General features: G+C 34.9%; 1 protein-coding gene across 9 annotated transcripts in view; it reads left to right on the forward strand.

The window, feature by feature from the left end:
- RHBDD1 (rhomboid domain containing 1) overlaps positions 1-21,999 on the forward strand; it is a 56,087-nt gene that overhangs the window by 18,366 nt on the left and 15,722 nt on the right. For all 9 annotated transcript variants that reach the window (XR_012674833.1, XR_012674834.1, XM_075158214.1 and 6 more), the window contains 3 exons: positions 3,540-3,628; positions 5,301-5,351; positions 10,183-10,302. Coding sequence is in view for 7 of the 9 variants with exons in the window: in XM_075158214.1 (XP_075014315.1) it covers positions 3,540-3,628; positions 5,301-5,351; positions 10,183-10,302 (260 nt within the window). In the remaining 2 variants the exon portion in view is untranslated. The remainder of the gene's footprint in view (positions 1-3,539; positions 3,629-5,300; positions 5,352-10,182; positions 10,303-21,999) is intronic.

The raw sequence follows: 21,999 nt of genomic DNA on the forward strand, positions 1-21,999 counted from the left end.
TTTCCTTGCGAAGCAGAGGCAAACATGGGACAGAATGGGCCGTAAACCCAGCAGGATGTGGGAGGCCTCTGCCTCATCTGGATGGAGACCCCCCCCAGTTTCTCCAGGCAGTCTGTTCTACTACTTAAATGTTTTTAAATCTCTTGCTGTGACTTATGTCCGTTACTCCCTATCCTATGGATAGAGAATGTGGCGAGTGTATTCATTCCTATTTGTGACAATATTTTCCATAGTTTAAGATTATTGTATCTGTGAGAGAATTCTTCAATAGACTTAAGTGACTGTGATCCCTTCAGTCTTTTCTCAGAAGTTGTTTTATGGGCTCTCTGGGTTTTTTTGTTGCTCTTCTTTTTGTGCAGTATGCAAAAAGTAGGCTCAGTTCTCCAGCTGAGACCACTGAGTAGAGTGGAAGGCTTCTTCATGTTACTTCCAGATAGTGCTCCTGTTCATGTATTTCAGTAAAATACTTGTCTTTTCTATAGTGGTGTGACATGTTGATCTGTGCTTTATTGTATAATTCACTGTGTGCCCCAGCTTCTATTCTGAAGCTCTCCTACTAGCCAGTCACTTCTAGCCTGCTTGTATAGTTGATGACTTCTGTGGTATGTTCAGAACTCTGTATTTGTCTTTAGTGAATTGCACCCTATTTTTTTCCAAACCACTACTTCATTTTGTCAAGGTTGCTTTAAATTGTAATGCCATCTCCAGTGACCCTTACAGCTTCTCTTAGCTTGTAATTTGTAAATAATATTTGGAATAGACTCTTGCAGAAATCCACTTGATTTGTATCCCAAGTTTGATAATGAATCACTGATAAATAAGTATTAAGTCAGGCTTACCAACCACTTAGGGATCGGATCTGCTTAGTGTAGTTTTAGAGTTTAAGGTTTTTAAGCCTTCTTTATGACAAATGCTGTGAGACAGTGCTGCATTCTTACAGCATGTTTGACATCTGCTAATTCTCCCTTTCCATGAAGCTTGTTGCCCTGTCAAAGGAGGAATTTTGGTTGATTTGACATGATTTGTTCTTGACAAATCTGTTTTCTGCTTCTGGTGTTTTTACCTTGGTTGTATCCACAAATTATGTTGAACAAATGGTTTTATCTGGGAACAGAAGATAGTGATTAGTTTGTAGTCCTCTGACTAGAGGAGTCCTCCTTCTCTGTTTCTCCTTCCCCCCCCCCCCCCCTCGTCTTCTTTTCCCTGCTTAATAATGGTATAGAAATACCCTTACAGTCCTCTGGAACCTTACCCATCTTCAAAACAGCTGGGAAAAGATACAAGTTAACTATTTCAGAATTTTGCTGCGTAGTGGTTTTTTTTTTTTCCATTCGTTTTGACAACATTAAAAGTTTTTAATGAAACTGCTTTTTTTTTTTTTGTAAAATTGTATATTATCTGTATGTTTTAGTTGTTACATTTGGAAAACATCCATACTACAAATGATACCGAACATTAGCAAAAAAGGTATTAAGTTATTATTTGAGTAAATTACAATATATCACATTTTAAAATGAAGTGACATTTGCTTAACTTGTCTGTAACATTAAGCATTTTGTTAATGTAGGGGAAGCTGTCTTTTTGTACTCTACAGAATTGCTTTTCCTTAGTAATTACAGGTACCAAGGTGCTACTGTTGATCACACTCAAATTAATTTTATGATAGCATATGGTGAAAATTTGATGTGATTTATCAAATGTACTCAATTTTTTGCATGTCAGTGTTAGTATATATGTTTGACAATGTATCCGATATTATTTTTCATTTAGAAAGCCCTGTTTAAACATTTTCATTATAAATTTCTACTCCTTGAATGTAATTTATAATTAAACAGTCAGTAGTGTTTAGGCATCTAGTACACTAACTTGTTCAATAGACATGAAGTGGAAATTATCCCCCTAAGGACTTTTTAAAGTTGAAGGGTTTTGATTATTCATGTTGTGTAAATATAGAGCTTCACTGTATTGCAAGCAAAGACCTTGATTTTTGGGTTTTGTGGAACAGTGTTGTGCTCAGATAAATCAAGATGAGCATAAAATCTTAAAACGCTGCCAAGAATATAGGTGAATCAATCTCATGTTGGTGATTTCTAGAGTAAGGCATCTTGAAGTGTTCAGTGTTTCCTATGTACAGACATTCGCCAAGTCAGGCATGTCTTTTTCACAAATTTGGAAAATCTGTTCCAGAAAAATCTGTTTGGAAAATTAGTTCCTTATAGATGCTTTATTTTCTAGCTACCTCTTACCTATACATTTTCACATCAGCATTTATGTGTTACTCTTAAAAAATTGTTGGTTACTTATGGGAGAGAACCACAGCTCTACATAGCAGAATACAAGTTTGTGATTAAGTAGGTGGCAAAAGAGTGAATTTAGATTTGATCTTTATCTCCCTCTAGTGACACATGCATTTTTTTGTATACTTTTACCAGTGATGCTTGGAAGTTGTATCGTCATGAGTACATATAGTATCATCTGTGTAACTCTTTTGGATTTCTGACTGGAATATAAAAAGCGTAATGTTTAAATCTATTTTTATGTTAAACAGGAGTTTCATTTCTGCTTTATAAAGGCAAAAAAGGTCATATTACTTGAGTCTTTGGACAATCAGAGTAAATCCAGTGGACTGAGTATTTATAATTGCATATACTAGGAAATCTTAATTGTTAGTGTATTGGCTTCTCTAACTTCATAATAATGTTTAAACCTTGTTAAACTCAAAAGATTTTACTCTTAATTAATGTCTAAACCTGATTAAATACAAAAGAGTTTAACTCTTAATTTAAATGCTGAAAATTGGTTTATGAATTTAGAGTACCCCATAGTCATGGCAATACTTGGAGCAAATCTCCTTATTTACTGTAAACGTATGTTTCCATGTTGATGATTTCTCAAAAGACTCTAGAGCCTTTTAATTCTATATGCAAATGGGCAATGACCTTTTTTTAAGGAAATCGTTGGTATGTATAGAAAAGAATTTGGATCTCAGCATTTCATTCATTGGCCTTTTAATTTTGAAGGTACTGTGTTACAAAGATTGCAACAGATCTGCATTCATGCTTATCTCAGACTAATTGTAGGATTGTATTGATAGTGCAGTAGAAAGTACTGTATTTATGCTTTCACTTGAAACTAAATGGTTTTGGTAGATCCTACCTAGACATTTCAGTGTAATTCTGTGGATTTACTTTTTTATGGATTAAAACTAGTTTCCTACTTCAGTAAGTCTTTACTTTAAATGCTTTTAGGGAAACGGTATTGTGTCCTTTAAAAAAGCAATTAAAATGATCTCTCCAATTAGTTTCCAGCTTCTTCAGAATATTTGTTAGATACTTTTCTGTGACTGTATATACCTAGCAATTTTATGGTAGTTATGAAGAAAGAAAACTTGGCACTATGTCCTTGCAGGCAAGTAATTTCTGTATGCTTGGTGTCACTCAGGGACTTTCTCAGTTGCAACAAATTCTGCACTCCTTATTCTGGATCCCTACAAAAAAAGTTTTTCTTCCCAACACTCACAAGATTTTCTTTTCTTGTAGGACTTCTTTTGCTGGGCATCTGTCAGGGATTCTTGTTGGACTGATGTACACTATGGGACCTCTGAAAAAGATAATGAAAGCTTGTGCAGGTATATAATTTTGTTCAACTTGTAAAATCTGCATAAGAGACACTTCCATTTTTAAAATTCAGTAAGTCTTGCATATAAAAATTCAGGCCATTCCAGTAAGTTTTTAGGCAATTAAAGATATGCTAATTATTAAAGTGAATGCGGAAGAAAAAATCAACTTTTTTTTCTTAAATATGGATGATAAGAATCAGTAATTGTGTCTTTCAGATATTTTTAATTAGAGGAATATCCTTTACCCTTCTTTTTAAATGTTTATTTGGAGTAAAATGTTTCATATAAGATGTAAATGAAAACGTCACTTTAAATGAAGTGTGGTGCAGCCATAAAAATATGCCAGAACAAAATATATTTCCATGTTGCTTTCTACTACTACTGTCCATTCTAGTGGAAGTCCCTGCAGTTTGAAAAAGGTTGTGGGATGCTTGAGAAATTGTTACCAGAATTCTCAAGCTTTCCAACGATGTATTACTACAGTTTTTCATATTGTAGTAATACTTATTTTTGAAAAAGATTGTATCTTTAGATATCTTTCGTCTAACAATTGTTTTAAATACAGCCCTGCAAACTTTTATATGAACACTCCCATAAATTTCAGTGTGTTAACTGGAAGTTTAAGCCCTGTCACAACAGCTGTGCTGGGGTTAGTTGTCAGAATAGTTGTTTTCTATGTCTGATTACTTAATATGTTGAGTACTTTATTCATGACTGTGCCATCAAGTTGACCATGGATATGGTGTTTGTATAGTGGGAAATTATTTGTTCAGATGTGTATGCTTTTCACAGGAGGTTTTATTGCGGTTTGGTGATACAGTCTGTAAGTCATATATGTTTAGCAATTTTAAGTGGAAAAAGAGAGACCTAAGCATCAGATTTCGTAGCCTGCTGGAGTGAACAGACATAAAGTGTTACGTTAGTTAAATGTTAATATTGCATGTTTCTGTGGCATGGGGGGCTATCTGATGACTATTAGGACAGTCAAGCATTGGATCGCGCTGCCTAGGGAGGTTCTGCAGTCTCCATCCTTGGATGTTTTCAAGATTTGACAAGATAAAGTCCTGACTGAGTAACCTGGTCTGATCTCATAGCTAACCCTGCTCCGAGTGGGAGTTGAGCTAGGGACCTTGTGAGGTCCCTTCCAAACTGAATTATCTAGGATTCTGTGATAAAACCCATGGTACTGTTAGTGAAACATGCTATGGAGATCCTGCTGCTGTGAAGGTTGCTGTGTGACTAAGACCTGGAGGAAGGAGTGTTCCAGTACACAGGTCATCTTTTTCTCCTGTGTAGCAGAGCAGAAACAGTGGAGTGTTATTCCAGTCCTCAGTTTTCTGTGCTTTAACCCATTTTTACCAATGTACAATCTCAGTGGAGAAATTCTTTGTTACATGTTCTGGAGAATATTTGTTAGGTTGGTTTGCATTTTTCTAGGCTACATGGGTATCTTTCTTAAACATGGCATGCTACTATAAAATCTGGAACAACATACAAGCTTGCCAATACTATATTCTCTCACTGACGCAAAAAAAAATTCATAGGTACCCATTGTTTCATATTTGTATCTTATGAAACAGACTCTGAAAGAAAGATTACTTTAAATTTGATTTTGTATTTTATAAAGAAAGACAATGTGGTTATTTTATTCTGATAGTACCTGCATTATTCTTATATTTAGGTGGCATTTCTTCATTCACTGACCCTGCCAGGCCAAGGGACTACTATTCAGGTAAGTACTCTCCGCCACTTACCTAAAAGCTTATTCCAGCTTTAAAAATAGTGACATCATTTTTGCTAATGGTAGAAAACCTCAGAGGAGCTAGTTAAATGGAAACATATATAATATACAAAATATTCTGCACATACGTATACTTGCTAAACTTATATTACTTCTCTGGCCGTGTCTCACCTTTCTTTTATAGGGAACTGTGTGGGTGTATCTTGTACAAGAGGCTTTAAACCTCAAATTAAGGTCATGACTTCATAAAATGCTACCCTGGGGAAATACCATCCCTTTTGCTGAAGGTGCAGTAGAGGGGAAATTGTGTCTACTGAAAGCAGCCCTTTGAACCTCAGTAAATCTGCCCTGATCTGGCAAATTTATCTATTCCATTCTAGGATTTTTTTTTTTCCCCTCCAACAAGGAACTTCTTCCTTTGAACACTTTTTGTAAATCAAGTAATTTCAGTGCAAAAAGCCCACTCCTCTCCAGAATAAATCTAGGCTATCTTCACAGTATATAGATGGATAGTTGGAATACTAGCATACTTTGAAGGTAGCACGTTTGATTCGCTTCTCGTGCAGAACATTGAGTCATTATATATGGAGTGTATAGAAATAATAGGTGGAGGCCTTGTCTGGGAGGGACAGAAGAGGAGCCAGCTGTGAGAAGGGCTGTGTGTTGGATCAAAGCTAAGGGATGCATAGCCTAGTGTATCTTACCTCCTACAGTGATCTGTACTGTTTCCTAGGCATCTGCTATAAGAACAGGATAAATATATAGTGTTAACTCCCTCAGATATCTGCCAGTGTGCAGTGGCTTGTGGCTTAAGGATGTTCTCAGCAGAAAGTTGTATGGGAGAATTTTGTCTTTAATAGCCTGCGATGGATTCTTCTTCCATGAATTTGTCAAAGGCTCTTTGAATTGGCATGAACTCTTTTAACACCTACAACATCACAGAAGAATAATTTCACAGTTTACTTCCTGGTGTAGAATCTGTCATTTTTGTTTGTTTTGAACCTGCTAGCTGCTAATTTCATTTGATGCACATTAATTCTTCTCTGGGAAGGGAAACCAAACCTTCATCCTTTATGTATTTTCTTCATATTCATTATGGTTTTATAGACTTCAGTCCTATACTCACCATAGTCATCTTTTCTCTCTGGTTGAAAAGCTGTAGTCTATATGGTTGCTTATATGAAAACTATTTCATACGTTTGATCATTCTTACTGTTCTCTAATATTTAGTCATGCAGGGGTTTTTATTTTTTATAGTCTTTTATAAGTGAGATGTGCTTGCTCTGAGCCACAGTGAGCCAAGGTTAGTGCTGCTTTTATTCTCTGTGATGGATTTTGTTTTCCATGATCTAACTCCAATTCTATTATTATGTTAAATAATTCCCACAAGCGAAATTATGGACTCTTGAATATTTTTGAAGCATTTGTTTTGTAATTCCTAACCAAAAGATCTTAACCTACTTTCCTTACCAACAGCAACAACCGTTGTTGTAACTTAAAAGTATATTTACACAGGATTTCCATTATGCCAGTTCTCAAGTCAAAAAACACTTGATCTAAAGGCCAGTAAGGAAATAAAACAAAAGTAATATTGTGAAATGAAACAAGATGTAAACATAGACTGTGTAGTGAGCATGAGCTACCTGTTTCCATGACTGGCAGTCTCAACCCAGGTAAAGATGTTCACCTAGCTACAGGTACTGTTCAGTCCACCACGGCCCAGGTGTGCTGCTTGCATTGCTCTGTATTGCATGTTCATAGAGATTAAATCTTCCTTCAGTATTCCAGTATAGCGGGGTGGTGGAAACTCTAAAGATTTATATCAGAAAAGGTACTTTAATGGCTAATGAAGATAAGAATTTGTACTTGACATTTAAACTCCATAATCTGTTGCAGGCACTGTACAAACACCAGCTGCTTGGAGCTTGGGTGGGTGTAAAAGACTCCCCTTGTGCAATAGGAGCAGATTATGAATAGCCCTTTGCTTTTTCTTTTCCAGCTCTTCCTAAGCAAGGAGAAAGGAAGAGATTTCCTGTAATATATCTAGCATGATGGGGGGACTACATAGCACCTGAGGGAAAAAACCTTTAGTATGCTGACAACAAAGAAGTCTGGGGGTTTTTTGCATGTCTTGGGCGGTTCCTGAAGTAGCCATACTATTGCTTTTAGTTGTTGTGGACAAAAGGGAGATAAAGGAAAAGGGCTAACCTGAATTATCCTGTATACCAAGCTTGGCTTTACATGTACATGTACTTTTTTTTTTTTTTTGTACTAAATTCATTTCTCTAAAATGACTTACAACTGCAATTTAAAAAATATGTATATTTGTTATGTTCATTCCCTGTGTATATACTTTGTAATTGTATTTTATCCTTTTTGCAGAAGACTTTATGGAAGATTTAACCTTTTGCTTGGTCTATGATATATGTAATAAATTTGACCATCTGTGGATTAAGAAAACTCTCTCTAGTGTCATAGGCTAATGATGCATATACAGTACATCCTTACCTTGATTAATTTTTCATTTTCTGTTATTGCTGATTTATTACTATCTGCCTTTAAATACCAATTTAAATGGAAAAATAGACAAAGTTATGGTCAGAACAGATTTTATGAAACAGTACAAGGAAGCAGCTTTAGAAGAAAAAAATTATTTTAAGTGTAATTTTAACACATTTAGTATTTAGTAACTGAATTAGATTTTCTGTAAATGCAGTTCATGAATAAAGTATTAGGACATTTATTTTGATTAATAGGAATACCTTGAACATGTCGATGTTACCTAACTGTTTCTCATTGTAAAATAAAAGATTACGGCTTTCTGAGCACTTACAACTTGATGACAGTGTAAAACATCAAACATACAAAAATTTACAGTGATAGAACAAACTTAAAATACGACATCCTTTTTCTTTCATCAGATAATTTCATGCTTTTAATACCAGAATTTTTATAGTCTTCATGCATGCAGTTTTGAAGCCTCCAGAAAATAAATTTATAGCTGAGAAAATGTTCATTCAGATTAACTTAATGCAGAGGGGAATGAGGGGAATACATGAAGATTGCATCCAAAGTGTGTATATATAACAGCTAAATGGTATCCTGCAGTCAGTTTCATTTTTCTGCAGAATTATGTCTCTTAAATATAGCCAGTATGACTTAAAGGCTTTTAAATTTTGTTAAAAATAAATTCATACAGATTGACTGTAATTCATACAGATTAAAGAATAAAAATAATCTTTTATAACCAGAGGAGTTGCTGACCATTTGAGAAATGGCAGAATTTCAGGTTACTGGAGGATAATACAAAGTGTTCACTGCAGATGTATGAAAATTCTCCCGATGTCAATTGCATGTTCCAAAAAGGAAAAATTTGCAAGCGGACAGAATTGCATTTTTTCCTCTATGTGTGTGTATAATGTATATATGTATATATACATCTGTGTGCACATACACATGTATATAAAATATATGTAGCTATATTTGCATAATACACACAGAGGAATATATATACTCCTGTATAGAACAGTGTGCAATCACTCTCTTTAATTTTTCCTGCTTTTTCTGTATAACTTTAAGGTAGGGTATTCCTATTTTCATTTGTCTTAAGGTTCTAGAGCTTGGGATTTTTTTCTTTAACACAATCATTTTTTAAAAGAAATTATTTATATGTCCTCACTTCATAGCCTGTGCTTGTAATCACAGAAACTCCACAAGAAGGTTACACGTGGAATCCATATAACTAATGAGATAACACAAGGCTATCATTGATGCTAATAATCTGAAGATAAAGGGAAATGGCATGCTGTATTTGTTATATACAAAAATATTTCTAATTATTTAATTTTGAAAAACTTGTGTACCTTTTCTATCAGTTGGAAGAAACTGGCTACATTTGTGTACTTTGGTTCTTCAAAATCTCCTGTCCAGCTCTCTGGAAGAGAAATTAAAATATCACCCAAAGCTTTGTATTTTAAAGATGCAAAAATGGAATAGAAAAATGGGACTTTTCTCCTTAGATTTTCTGTGCTCGGGCAAGATCAGATTGCGTTAAAGGGAAGAGAGTCTTGCTCAATTCTCTAGCCAAGTAATTTTTTTCTTTTAAATCCCATGTGTTTGGGTGGATGATAGTTTGTTTGTGCTTGGTTTTGACAAACTTTGCCAATGGTCAGAAATTCTTGGTTGTCAGTACTGCAGGCGACATACAGCGATTGTGACATTAGATGAGATCTAAGGTGTGGTGGGTTTTTTCCAGGGCAGATGTAGCTGTACAATAGCACAATATTAGCTGTATGTATTACAAAAAAATTTGAAGGAATCTTTTCCCATGTGTTTTCTAGGTCCAGACATTACTTGAATTTACGATGACTTTGGCATGTATTGTTTATGGACACTGGGGGGAAATGAGAGACAGGTGGGAAAAAGCCTGAAACCTACCTGTTCTGTTGCTGCTGTTCTAGTGATGTTAATAAGGTGCCCAAGTATTGACAAATAATGTTAAAAGGAGCTGATGAAAAGTGTCTTTCAATTTCTATGTGAAACTTCTTAATAATGGCAATTCTATGACACTTATTTATAACAATTATAAAAAACTGAGGTGCTTGATCCCTCTTTTTTCTCTCTCCTGTTACTATAGTCTGGCTTTGTAAGTTAGAAATTGATTCATGGCATATATTGTGTAAGTAATTGAATCCTAATATTTTTTTCTGTCTCAAATTAAAATAATTTGTGGAAGAAAGATAGCATAAAGATAGTATCTGATTTCACACTCTCCTACTGAGTAGCAGCAATTTATTTTCTTTATTTTCTATTCATTTTACAGAGTATTATGGCGATCCAGGTTATCAATACAGAACGCCAAGGAGCTATTATGATTATACAGGTGGGCTTACTGAAGAAGAACAGCTTGAAAGGGCAGTGCTAAACAGTCTTAATGAAAGAGGTAGGAATTTTATTGCATTTTATATTTTAAGTTATGATTCATACTGAGAAGGGAGTGAGGGGGGAAAAAAAGATGTATTGCTCATTATTTATTTTCAGTATTTTGGATATATCTTCGGAAACAGATGAAAGTTTCCTGGTAGAATTTTCAGCGAATGCAGGTTGAGGATGCCGTATCATTCTCTTAGTGTAATTCCATTTATTCATAATTGTGTACTGTTTGATTACCTTTCTACTGCTAGGGTAAAAGAAATGCTTTTATAACAAAAAACTCTTAAGTAAACTAAGTTGCCATGCCAAAAAAATCTTCCAATACTCTAAAGTAGTATGAAGTGGTATAATAGAAGAATTGATGTTGCCAATATTCAAACTTTCTCTGTGTGTATATTTTTGCTTTTTATACAAATTTAATTCACAAGCAATATACTGACTTCTTACTCTTCACGCTGTCCTTTTCTACCTTAAAGGAAGCTTATATTCTAGCTAGCTGGAAGAAATAAAGAAAGCAAATATACTAGCTAGCTGGAAGACCTAAAAATAAAAAGATAGACAGACATGTTTAGAAATAAAAATGGTCTTTGTTTTTAACTGAAATTTATTGGTTAAATTGGTATAAAATACATTCGTTAGGATATATTTTATCTTTTTATAATGTGAATGAAATCAAGAGGAGAAAGAATACTTGGTCTATTTCTCAGCTTCTGAAAACTTCAAGACTTGAGGGGAAAATCTCTTTAATAGGACTGACAGTACATTATTAGAGTATCGTGTAAAATTTACATCACACAGTTATGCAATATTTTTATATTGAAGTGATAAAGAGCAGAAATGAACATAATATATGTTGTCTGGTATTGAGATAGTTTTTCATAGCAAACATTGCTTCCTCTTTAATCTGTTGCATGTCAATATGGATTCTTTTGGGAATTCAGCCAAAGGCTTTATGTGCTTCTTAACTTAAGAAATCTGAAAGATTTCTTTTAAATTTGGTCAAGCTGTAACATTTAATCTTAACAAAAATAATAACCTGACTGAATATCTTATCAATGTCATTTTCCGTTTTCATAATCTTGGTTATTCTATCTTCCTGAGTGCAAGGAAGCATTTATTAGGAAAAAGATACAGAAGCCTCTACTTGTAACTGCAACCCTTAAAATGTGGAGCACCATTCATAAATCTCAGCTCAGAAAATTAATTTACACCACTGTGTTATGGCTGTCAGAGAAATACCAGGCAAAACATGAAAATGAATATCTTGACAAATCATTATCACTTTTACTTTCATACCTTCTGTGATCCTATTTTTTATTACGAAGAACATGTCCTGTTATCTGGAAGATGGTTTTAAAAAGGCAGCAGATGAGGCAAGATTGTGATAGGAAAAGCCTTTTCTAGTTTGAAAAATTAATTAACGTATTTTTTAAAGTAAATAGGGCTTTTTGCTTTATTAAGTTTGCATCTATTGTGAGAGTCACCTGGCAGGCAGAAGTGCAGACTTTTAGGGAAATTAGGGGGGTTTTAAGTAATTTTTTTTTTCTAGTTATCTTCATTTTTGTGTTCACCTTTGTTCTTTAAGCGTAGTTCTGTCTAACTGTCCCTCAACATTGTGAAGGTAGAAACTTTAAAAAAAAAAAAATTCTACGGAAAGATTATTACTGTAATATATTTGTTCTAGAAATGATTGCAATCTGAGCAGTCCCATTTCAATCAAACTGTACTGAAAACCTTAAAAGATAGCGAGAATCTTAGCTTTCAGATAAATCAATAAAATAGCATTTAGTGGTTTGTCAGCAAAAGATAGTGAATTAGTTACTGTTCATGCTGTCTTAGGAATTTTTAAAAATTCCGAACAAAGTCATATCAATATGTTGTCCTATGTAAGTATAGATTTTGGGAAGGGAATGGGTCTAAAATGAGTTTTATTATAAGGTTACTTTTTATTTTACTGTTGTTTTTACATGACATTTTACATCATTTTTAACATAGAGTTTGAGAAAGAAATCCTTCAAAGTTTTTAATATTAAGTGTTTTGAAATGTTATCTGCAAGAATGAGCCGTGTTTGTGTTTTTTTTGAAACTATCAAGCAAATAGAATACAAATAACTGAAAAAATTATGATAATATAAATAACTAGATATTATACTATTATTAAAGGCTATACTATATTAAAGGCTTTCATGTCAGTGTGGAACACCTGAAGCTTTCATTTGTAGCCTTAAATAATCTACATCACTATAAGTAAGTAAGTATTTTTTGTCCGCTTGTATTTGGACAAAGATAAGTTTTCAACTATAAGAGGGAATATATTCTTATTTGGAGAATGGCCTTTGATGAAACATGAGATAGAATTTAAATAGCATCTCTAACTAAGTGTATCTGACTGGTAGATAACTGTGGCGTACCAAGTCACATATTTAACTTCAATTTGAGACAGCAGCATTTCTTAAGACTATGGCAGTGTCTCTGTTCAGTGCTAGCTATAGTTTTTAAGCTTCACAGATAAGTGAAGCGGTAAAATGTATCACTGTATATTGTTTCCAGTATAGTTTGATGTGATCAAATACATATAGATGTTGTTTTCAGTGGCTTCACAGGAGTGCTTTAATTTTGCACCTCTTTCTCCTACCTGCTAGAGCACTTTAGTTTGGAAAAGCAAGACTTTAGAGCTGAATTCTTAAAATAGTTCCTTAAACAAGCAGCTTAAAGGTTAAGCTTGCCTATAGGCAGATGCTTTATTTCACAAAGAAAGTAATACAATGTATTACATTTGTATGTAATTGATCATACCTGTTTTAGTGACACAAAGGATAAGATGAAATTTACTGTGTTAACGAGCAATTAGGATATTCTTCCCTGTCAGTTTGAAAAAATAATTAGCTTCAATGAGCACTGTCCTTTTTCCCTAAAGCATGACATTCACAGTTGCTGGCAATTACATGGATGATGAAACAGATACTTAACATGACTAAAAAATACATAAAATAATTTGAAATAGATAGCTAAATGGATGTAAAAACAGGTACCACAATCAAAATTTAGGGCTCTCTTTCCTTATTAATCTTCCTCCCCCCCCCCAACTATGACATTTAAACCATCACAGTTGCTCTGTAGCTTGAACAAAAAAGTATTGCAGTAATTTCGATTGATTTTTTTTGTTTTGTTTTTTGTTTTTTCTTAGCTGGACAAATGCATTTATTAGGGTTTTTAGGCTGCAAAATGTACCATTACGGATTTGGAATGTTCCATTCTTTAAAGTTACTGTGTTAGTATCCTACTAAGCAATTAAAAGAATCAGTGGCATAGTACAGAATTTCCTGGTATCAGTTGTCCACAACTGAAAACTAATTTGTATTAAGACATGCATTGAATTTAAGCTCAGTAGTTACTCTACTATAATTCCATACATGGGTTATCTAAACCCACCATAAAGGCACTGCATTTCTGCTTATTCCACATTCAGGCATTCCTGAACTGCAATTCTATTTTTATGCTATATCCTGAAAATTTCTTAAATAATAATAATTAGTGTCTAATGCAACAAAAGAAATTGCTAGGCTTGTTTATGGGATTTAGGCATCAGTTTTAAGATTATCAAACTGTCATAATTTAGATCCATTTACTAAAAGGAACTGTTTATATTCTTTCCACTCCTGGTTTTAGATATGTTGTCGTCTCAAACAAGAATCGGTTTAAACAGCATTAATTTTTTTCACCAAAGTGGTTTGTTTTTTAATTTTCATTCTTACTTGATTTTCATAATTCTATATTGGTTACAAATTGCAATAATTCTTCCTTTAGTTAAGTCAGGAAAATAACTTTGCATTTAAAAAATCATAGCCTTTGATATTTAAACTATATGGTTTTACTATGAAATTAAAATATATGGCTGCCATTTGTGTTTAATACTGGTATTAGCAGCCGTCCTTAATGTAACCCCAGTATACCGTATCTCTTATCTATTGTTTACTTGCTATTCTGCTCAGAAGAAATATCTTGATTAGTGTGGGATGTGGATTTGGATTTTTGTTGTGGTGGGTGTTGGGATTTTTTGTGAGTTGAACTTCTAAGTGTCTGTATTTCAATCTCAATAATGTTAAGAATCCCTTGCAAGCTCATGTCTCTGCACAAAGGAATTTTCCTCTTTTTCTTAAGACTAAGTTCTTTAAACATGTAGGTGATAGTCCTCATAGTTTGTGATTAAAGAGAAATGCCCATAAGTATACATATATAGATATTCCTCTTATATTTTATAGTGAAACTGTCTATATATGCATTTCTTTAGTTCTAATTTAAAACAAAACAAACCACATCCACTCAGTTTTTAGATGGCCAAGTATGGGCTAGTCATAGGTACATTTGTGGTGTAGTTAGGAAATATCTAGGCATCTGGCTTACCTGTTCTCTGAATTTTTAAGGCTTCCCGTTACTGTTTTCTTCTACTGGGACTGGACTTTTTATTAGTACTCTATGAAATTTGCCAAATCCATGGAACATTGTAATAAGAATGAAACTGATGTGATAAGACTATAGAGAAATGCTATATAATTCAATTTTTTTTCCAGTCAGTGTTATCTTTCCCTTCTGCAATTGTAGGAATGCCAGTCATTGCATTTGACTATGATGATTTTCTGTAGGAATGTCTTAAAATAGATGCTCAAATGTGCGGTGCATGATACCAGATTAAAATACATTTCATAAAGTCATATGCTAGGACTTGCATCTGATTCTTAAAGTCCAACTTTTTCTTTTTCCTTTTTCTTTTTTTTTTTTTTTTTTAATTCAGACTATGTATGGTCTCAGGTACCCAACAACATTTATTGGAAAAAAGCTCTTCCCCTCGAGTAGAGCTCTTGTTCTAAATATCTTTCTACGACTGCGACCATGCTCTATGATTCTGATCACCAGCACTTTCTTCAGGCAAATTTGCAGGAAATTAAATCAGTAAATTTTTATCATTTCCACACAAGAAGCTCTGGTGTATGCTCAGTGTAAGTAGCAGACCACTTGCGACAAGAAGCATAGACAGAACTTTGTTATAAATGTTTAATGAATGTATAGCAATATTCTTCCATCTGTCTCTTCATAAAAATAGTGGTTCAGGTTTTCTGAAGATTAGAACCAAAAAAGTCCTTTTTCTCTTGATAATGGCGGTAAAAGTTTACCAGATAGGTAAGACAAAGCACCACTAAGCCTTTCACCATGGGCTTATCGTTTAAAATAGAACCACAACCAATTAGCACCTATGAAATACCATGGTGTAAAGAATAATTCTGTAAAGCAGTGAAATCATTCTATTGGAAAATCTCCATTTACACAGGCAAACAGGTTAGGTTCAGACAACTGAAGCAGTTACTGCCCTTTGTTATCTAAACTGGTGTTCATTTAACTTTGCCTAAAAAATATTGGACTGGATGAAAAACATTGGACTGAAAATTGAGAGTTCAGAAGCATCTTTGTTCATAGTTCAACTATTTCTGCTTCAGTAGCAGCGCAGCAGGGGAAGTTAGATGGGACAGACAACTAGAACTGGCAACTCCTTCAAATCCAGGTCTCATGTACTTGTATGTCAACTTGTATTTTTTTGTCTAGCTTGGAGATCTTAAATCAAAAATGTAGTCTAGTTAATTCCTTCTGAAATGCTTAGTACATGTAGTAGTAGTTTTAAGTTTGTACACACTTGACCTTTGAAGATACTGCTATGTATCTTTAAATAGTGCATAAGTATTTTGGAAATACTGGGTTTAGACTTGTCTCCTTTAGTCTCTGTGCTTAAAAAAAAGAATGCACTCATATCTTAAAGTTTGAGTATTTTGATGTTGTGGGGTTTTTTTTTATTTTTTAAAGCAATGCTGACTTGGTTCAGATAGCACAGGTAATAAACAGTTTAGGACCAATTGTGCTTGGTTCAAGAAGAGACACGGGGGTACTTCATACAGTTTTGTTCAATGTTGACAGTGTGTTCAAGATTTTAAATTGTATAAAGACTTCCATAGAATTAGCATAACTGGGGAAATTAGTTTCTCCTTTATTTCCACTGTCTCTTCCTCTTGTCCTCAGTGCTACACATTTTTCTTCATTTCTCCTGTCTTTAGGATTATTATCATTATATGTGAATCCATACAGACAATTTGGCATTCTTCTAGGAGAGGCACGATTTGCCTTCAGGAGTAGTGTGTGGAGAGCATTCCTTCAAATGTCTGGAGGAAAACGTACTAAGAGAATGCTTTTGATGGACAAGTCAACACTAGAAAATGTTGTGCAAACTGCTAGTATGGTCTTTAGTAGTTTGGGTTTTGCCTTTTCTACTTTCCTTTCTGCCCATTATTCAGGATTCTGTGTGCATCCTTTTCTTCTTGCCTTTGAAACACTTCTACGTACAGAAGAAAACTAGTTCAACAGTTTATTAGTAAACTGGAAGAGCTGAGATGTGTTCTCTTAAAATACCATTAACAGAGACTGGTTTTTAATCCAAACTACATTTATATAAAAGTTGGCTGTGCAAATGGATGAGACTGTGTTCCGCATTTCTCTCATCTGCCTTTCCTGAAAAAGTTCTATCCATTGTTGCATACAATACTGCCTTAAGATTTTGGGCTTGCTTGGATGCAGCATTCCTGAGTTATATGTTCTAGGGATAAAAAGACAGACACTATTAATTTAGAAGTAGCGCTTCATTCCGCGTGAGTGATAATGTGTTTGCACTTACCATTAATGTGAAAAATTATGAAAATAGAAAATACTGAAGCATTGTGACACTAGTACACTGAAAATAGTTTAGAACATAATTTCAGATTCAGTTTGATACCCTCATACATTATGCCTTTTAAGGCTATTTTGCTCTGTGTTTTGTCCTGGTATTGTTTGCTTCTCCCCAATTTGCCCTGGATTATAGCACTGTGCTGAGATTACTACATTCAGTATTTAACATTCTGGAGGTGATGGCTCTCTTTTGCAATGCAGCACATCTTTCATTTCTTCCATCGAATGCTTGGTACTGTATCGGGTATTTTTGGAAACACTGTCTGAAGGGTTAACTTCCTTTGGTTTTTAGGCAACAAGTCAACAGTGGCATAGTTGTTCTTAGGTTCTGATTATTGCTACAAAAGATTTTCAGTTAAGAATTTCAATAATGATTAATTTTTTTTGCATTAAAAAAGTATAGTACTGACACAAAGTATTTATTTGGATTTTCATGCTAAAATATATACAGAATGCTGATTTTATTTTTTTTTCCCTGTGACTTCCTAAATATGCAAACATTTTTGAAGATACTGCCAATGCAGCTTTCTTTTGGATGGTTTCCTTCTTGCAAAAGTTTCAATTGCCAAAGAAAATTAAAATAGGAAGAAAGCACTTTATTGAAGAAATAGTTACATCTTTGACTGTACCTAGAGATGTTTTTTTACATTCACACTACATCTATTATAAAAGCATGGTTTGCTTATGGAGGTAGAGGCTGTTCTTGGTGTTTTGATTGAAGACTCAGTGATACAAATGGGAGTTTTTTCACTGTCTTCAGTGGTCTCTGGATTCCCCCCCGCCCCCCCAGTAACTTGAACTTTTTCTTAAAGGAACAAATGTTATTCCTTTCACAGTGGGTTTGGCAGGGTCACCTTGCTGGAGAACAGGCAGTTCTGCTTAACAACTGTGGGCATAATTAGAAGCAGCTGTGTGTGGGCTACATAAAAGCACTGTCACCCACTTTGGAGAAAGTGGTAGTTGCTGTGGAGTGGCTCCAGTCTGCATTGGTGTCTCCATCCATCCATCTGGGTTTCTTAGTTTTGGCATTGGGAAATGGATACTGTTCGGAGTTTCTTTGTTGTTGTGCATCTTTGTTAGGCAAGCAGAAATGCAGTAAAGGAAAAACAAAGCGTTTTTTTTCCAAATGTGATTTTATATATACTAAGATTCTTATGAATGTTAAACAGTCTGGGGATGCTTTTAGTGGTAAACTAAGGTCAGTGAATAATCCTAATCTTGGATTTACCCATGATTTACTATTTTAACTCTTGTTGTTTTATTATTGGATTAATTCTATAGACTGGGTATAGTTTACATTTTGTTTGTTGGGACTATCTTAAAAATTATGTTCTGAACCTTTTTCTGATGTCTGACTGAATAAATTAGTCATTTCTAGTAGTTTAAAGAAAACTATATATCTCTATATTATGTCTTGTTGGCCAACATCGTGGCTGCATCCCTGTGGTCCTAAGGCCAAGGGTGTTCTGGTTTGCTTATCTTCTATACTTTTTGTTTTCTATCTGGAGTCTCTAGCTTGCATTTAAAAGTAAATCTGTAATTATTTTGAGCATTACATAGATTCCCTGCTGTTGTCAGTCTGCAGCAGTAGGTTTTAGGATTATGCTTAAAAGGCATATACAGAACAATTTTGTCTTTCATATTCAACCTAATATGACTGTACAATCTTGTAGACATACGTGAGCACGCTCAGCTTGCCCTGAAAGCAGATTGGACATGAGCCAGCTCTGATCAAAAAGTCTTAGTTTCATTAGCTCAAGAAGTTTTGCTAATGCAGTTAGTTACATTTAGCAAGCTTAAGTACGGACAGATATGATCCTTTCTGCAAAGGATTCATTAGACAGCATAGCCTTAGTTAGGTATTTGAGATATGGTTCGCAGTTAGAGCATTGCAAGATGGTAGTGAATGTCTGCACTTAAGTCTTTCAGTGACTTGGCAGAGGGTATGTAGTACCATTTATATGCTGTAGTACATTAAAAGGTGTGGCTAGCACCTAGGTTTGATGAATCTGAAATAATTTAAATCTAGCTTTGACTGTGTTTTTTCAAAGAGGGAAAAATGGTGATTCAGATCAGCATAACTTGGTACTTTTTGTCTTTATTCATTCAAGTAATTACATAGCTTAAACGTTCATTTAGGCAGTTTTTTAACACATTGCTATGACTGATGATACTATAGAAGATGAATAATGCATTTATTTAGTACTCTTTTAATCAAATTTATATGAAGCAACATTTGGATGAAAATTACAATTTAGTTGAAAAAATTAAATATCCAGTTAGGTTTCTGGATATCTTTAACAAAACAAAGCCTATTTGCCTTAATTAATAAAGGAATTACTGTTTGTAATTAAATAATTTGCCAAAATTATTTCTGATCCTGATGGTATTCAGGATTTTGGAGCTACTAAGACTCATTAGGTAGCACTTTTTACTTTTCCAGTTATTTGAAGATGAATATAAATATTTCCTTTTCATAAAAAGGAAATTTCATATAAAATCTCTGACACAGCATGAGCTCAACAGGAAATTTTTGATATGTTAAAGCAGAGGCTATTGTCGGATTCTGGATCTTAAGATCTGAGCAAGTGGTCTCCCGAGCTCTCTGGCTTACCTGTGGCAGTAAGCACATATTGCTTAATTCTTGTTATTTTAGTTCAAGTTTTTTTAATAGATGATAAATATAGATCTTAACAAGTATTAATAATTTCAAATAGGCTCTGTAAAGAGGGAAGTATATTTAAGTTCTGGGTTTAAAAATTGTCATTTCTTAACAGCCCTTTTAACACTGAATCTCAGGGAAATAATGGTTTAGTTGTCTTGAGAAATTTGATCAAGAAAAAACGAGGGGAAGTCAAAGAAAAATACAAATTAATACATAACATTGAAAAAGGAGGAGGGGTCAAAGTGGAAAATTGCATAACTTCACAATATAGTGAAGTATACAGTATATACTTCAGAGGGATAAAAATTGGAAGGAAATGGACTTCTTATGAACAAGGACATTAAATTTGTGTAAGTTCTGTTTATTTTGTTGGGATGATGCTCAAGAGTACCATGCCATCTCAGGTAATGGCAGAATGGGCAAGGTCTTACAAAGAGATCTGGATAGACTAGAGAGCTGGGCAATCATCAACTGTATGAAATTTAACACGAGCAAGTGCACCTGGGACAGGATAATCCTGGTTATACGTACAAATTGCGGGATGAGAGGCTGGAGAGCAGCCCTGTGGAAAGACATCTGGGGGTTTGGGTTGATGTCAAGTTAAATATGAGCCAACAGTGTGCCCTGGCAGCCAAAAGGGCCAACGGTGTCCTGGCATGCATCGAGCACAGCATAACTAGCCGGTTGAGAGAGATGATTGTCCCACTCTACACTGCACTGGTATGGCCCCACCTTGAGCACTGTGTGCAATTTTGGGTGCCTCAATATAAGACAGACATCAAACTATTTAAGAGTGTGTCCAGAGGAGGACGACCAAGATGGTGAAAGGCCTCGAGGGCAAGACTTACGAGGAGCGGCTGAGGTCACTTGGTTTGTTCAGCTTGGAGAAGAGAAGGCTGAGGGGCAGTCTACATCTTCCTCAAAGGAAGCAGCAGAGGGGGAGGTGCTGATCTCCTCTCTCGGGTGACCAGCGATAGGACATGAGGAAATGGAATGAAGCTGTGTCAGAGGAAGTTCAGATTGGACCTTAGGAAAAGGTTCTTCACTGAGAGGGTGGTCAGACACTGGAACAGGTTCCCCTGTGGAAGTAGTCATGGCACCAAGCCTGTGGGAGTTCAAGGGGTGTCTGGACAATGCTCTTAGCCATATGGTTTAGTTTTAGGTAGCCCTACAAGGTGCAGGGAGTTGGATTCGATGATCCTCACGGGTCCCTTCCAACTTGAGATATTTTGTGATTCTCTGAGGTTGCAATAGACCAAAAAGGGGTAAACATGGTGTTCATCTGGGATGATGAAAGGAGCCAAGGTTTTATATAAGCCAGGCAGCTTAAATTTCTAGAAAAACACCGTATAAAAGCCTGGAAAAGTTACAGGTAGGTAAGTAACAAGGCTGTATGGATTTGCTATAACAGTTAGTCATAGCAAACTAGTCATAGCAAACTAGTTTGAAGAAAGAGGTGTAATTTGTGTATATAAGGGAGAAACCATATGAGCTGGGCTGTGTGTGAAACTAGTGTGTCCTTTGCTACTGTCTTGCACAGTATTCTAAAAATAAGCAATGGAAATATGGCATTGATTAAACTATTAGGGGGGTGTAAAATTAACTAGAAAAGTACGTGTTGAAGTACGGATTATATACAATGGTCTGCCCTGTGTGCAGTTCTACTTTTGTTTGTAATTTGGATGATGTAATGCAATGTAAGTACCTCCTGATACCAGCTCGGGAAGGCTGCAGAAACACTGGAACACAGGGTGAGAATTAAGAGTTATCTTGGCAAAGTGGAAGGCTGTCTCAAAAAAGATGGAAGTAATTCTGTTTGAAGTTCTGCATGCTAGTAGATATAACCAATGACATAACATGGATGAACGATGTCATGCTATATAACATTTGCCTCACTGTGAATCTGTGAATAGGCATGTTATCTGCAAATACATGCTTCTGTGCTGTTTGTACTAGTAAGACCTTACATGTAGCACTGCGTCAAGTTTTTAGCATTTTTTGAAAAAGGGTGGGAAGCATCTGGAGAGTCAGTGGGGGAGAGCAGTAAGAATTAAGTGGGGATCTAGAAAACACAACTGAAAAGAACATGTAGTATGAGGTAGGAGGCAGAGGGCAGTTGGTCTATAGAAGATGCCTGATAATACACAAATCTTCAAATCCATTAAAAGTAGCTGCGAAGAGGAAGGGCATGTAAATTTATTGCAATTTATAAAACAAGAAATAAAGGTGTTATTTCATCAGTGGAAATTTAAGTTAGATGTAATAATAAGTAAT

Source organism: Calonectris borealis, chromosome 9 (assembly GCF_964195595.1).
Source record: "Calonectris borealis chromosome 9, bCalBor7.hap1.2, whole genome shotgun sequence".
Classification (NCBI taxonomy): Eukaryota; Metazoa; Chordata; class Aves; order Procellariiformes; family Procellariidae; genus Calonectris; species Calonectris borealis.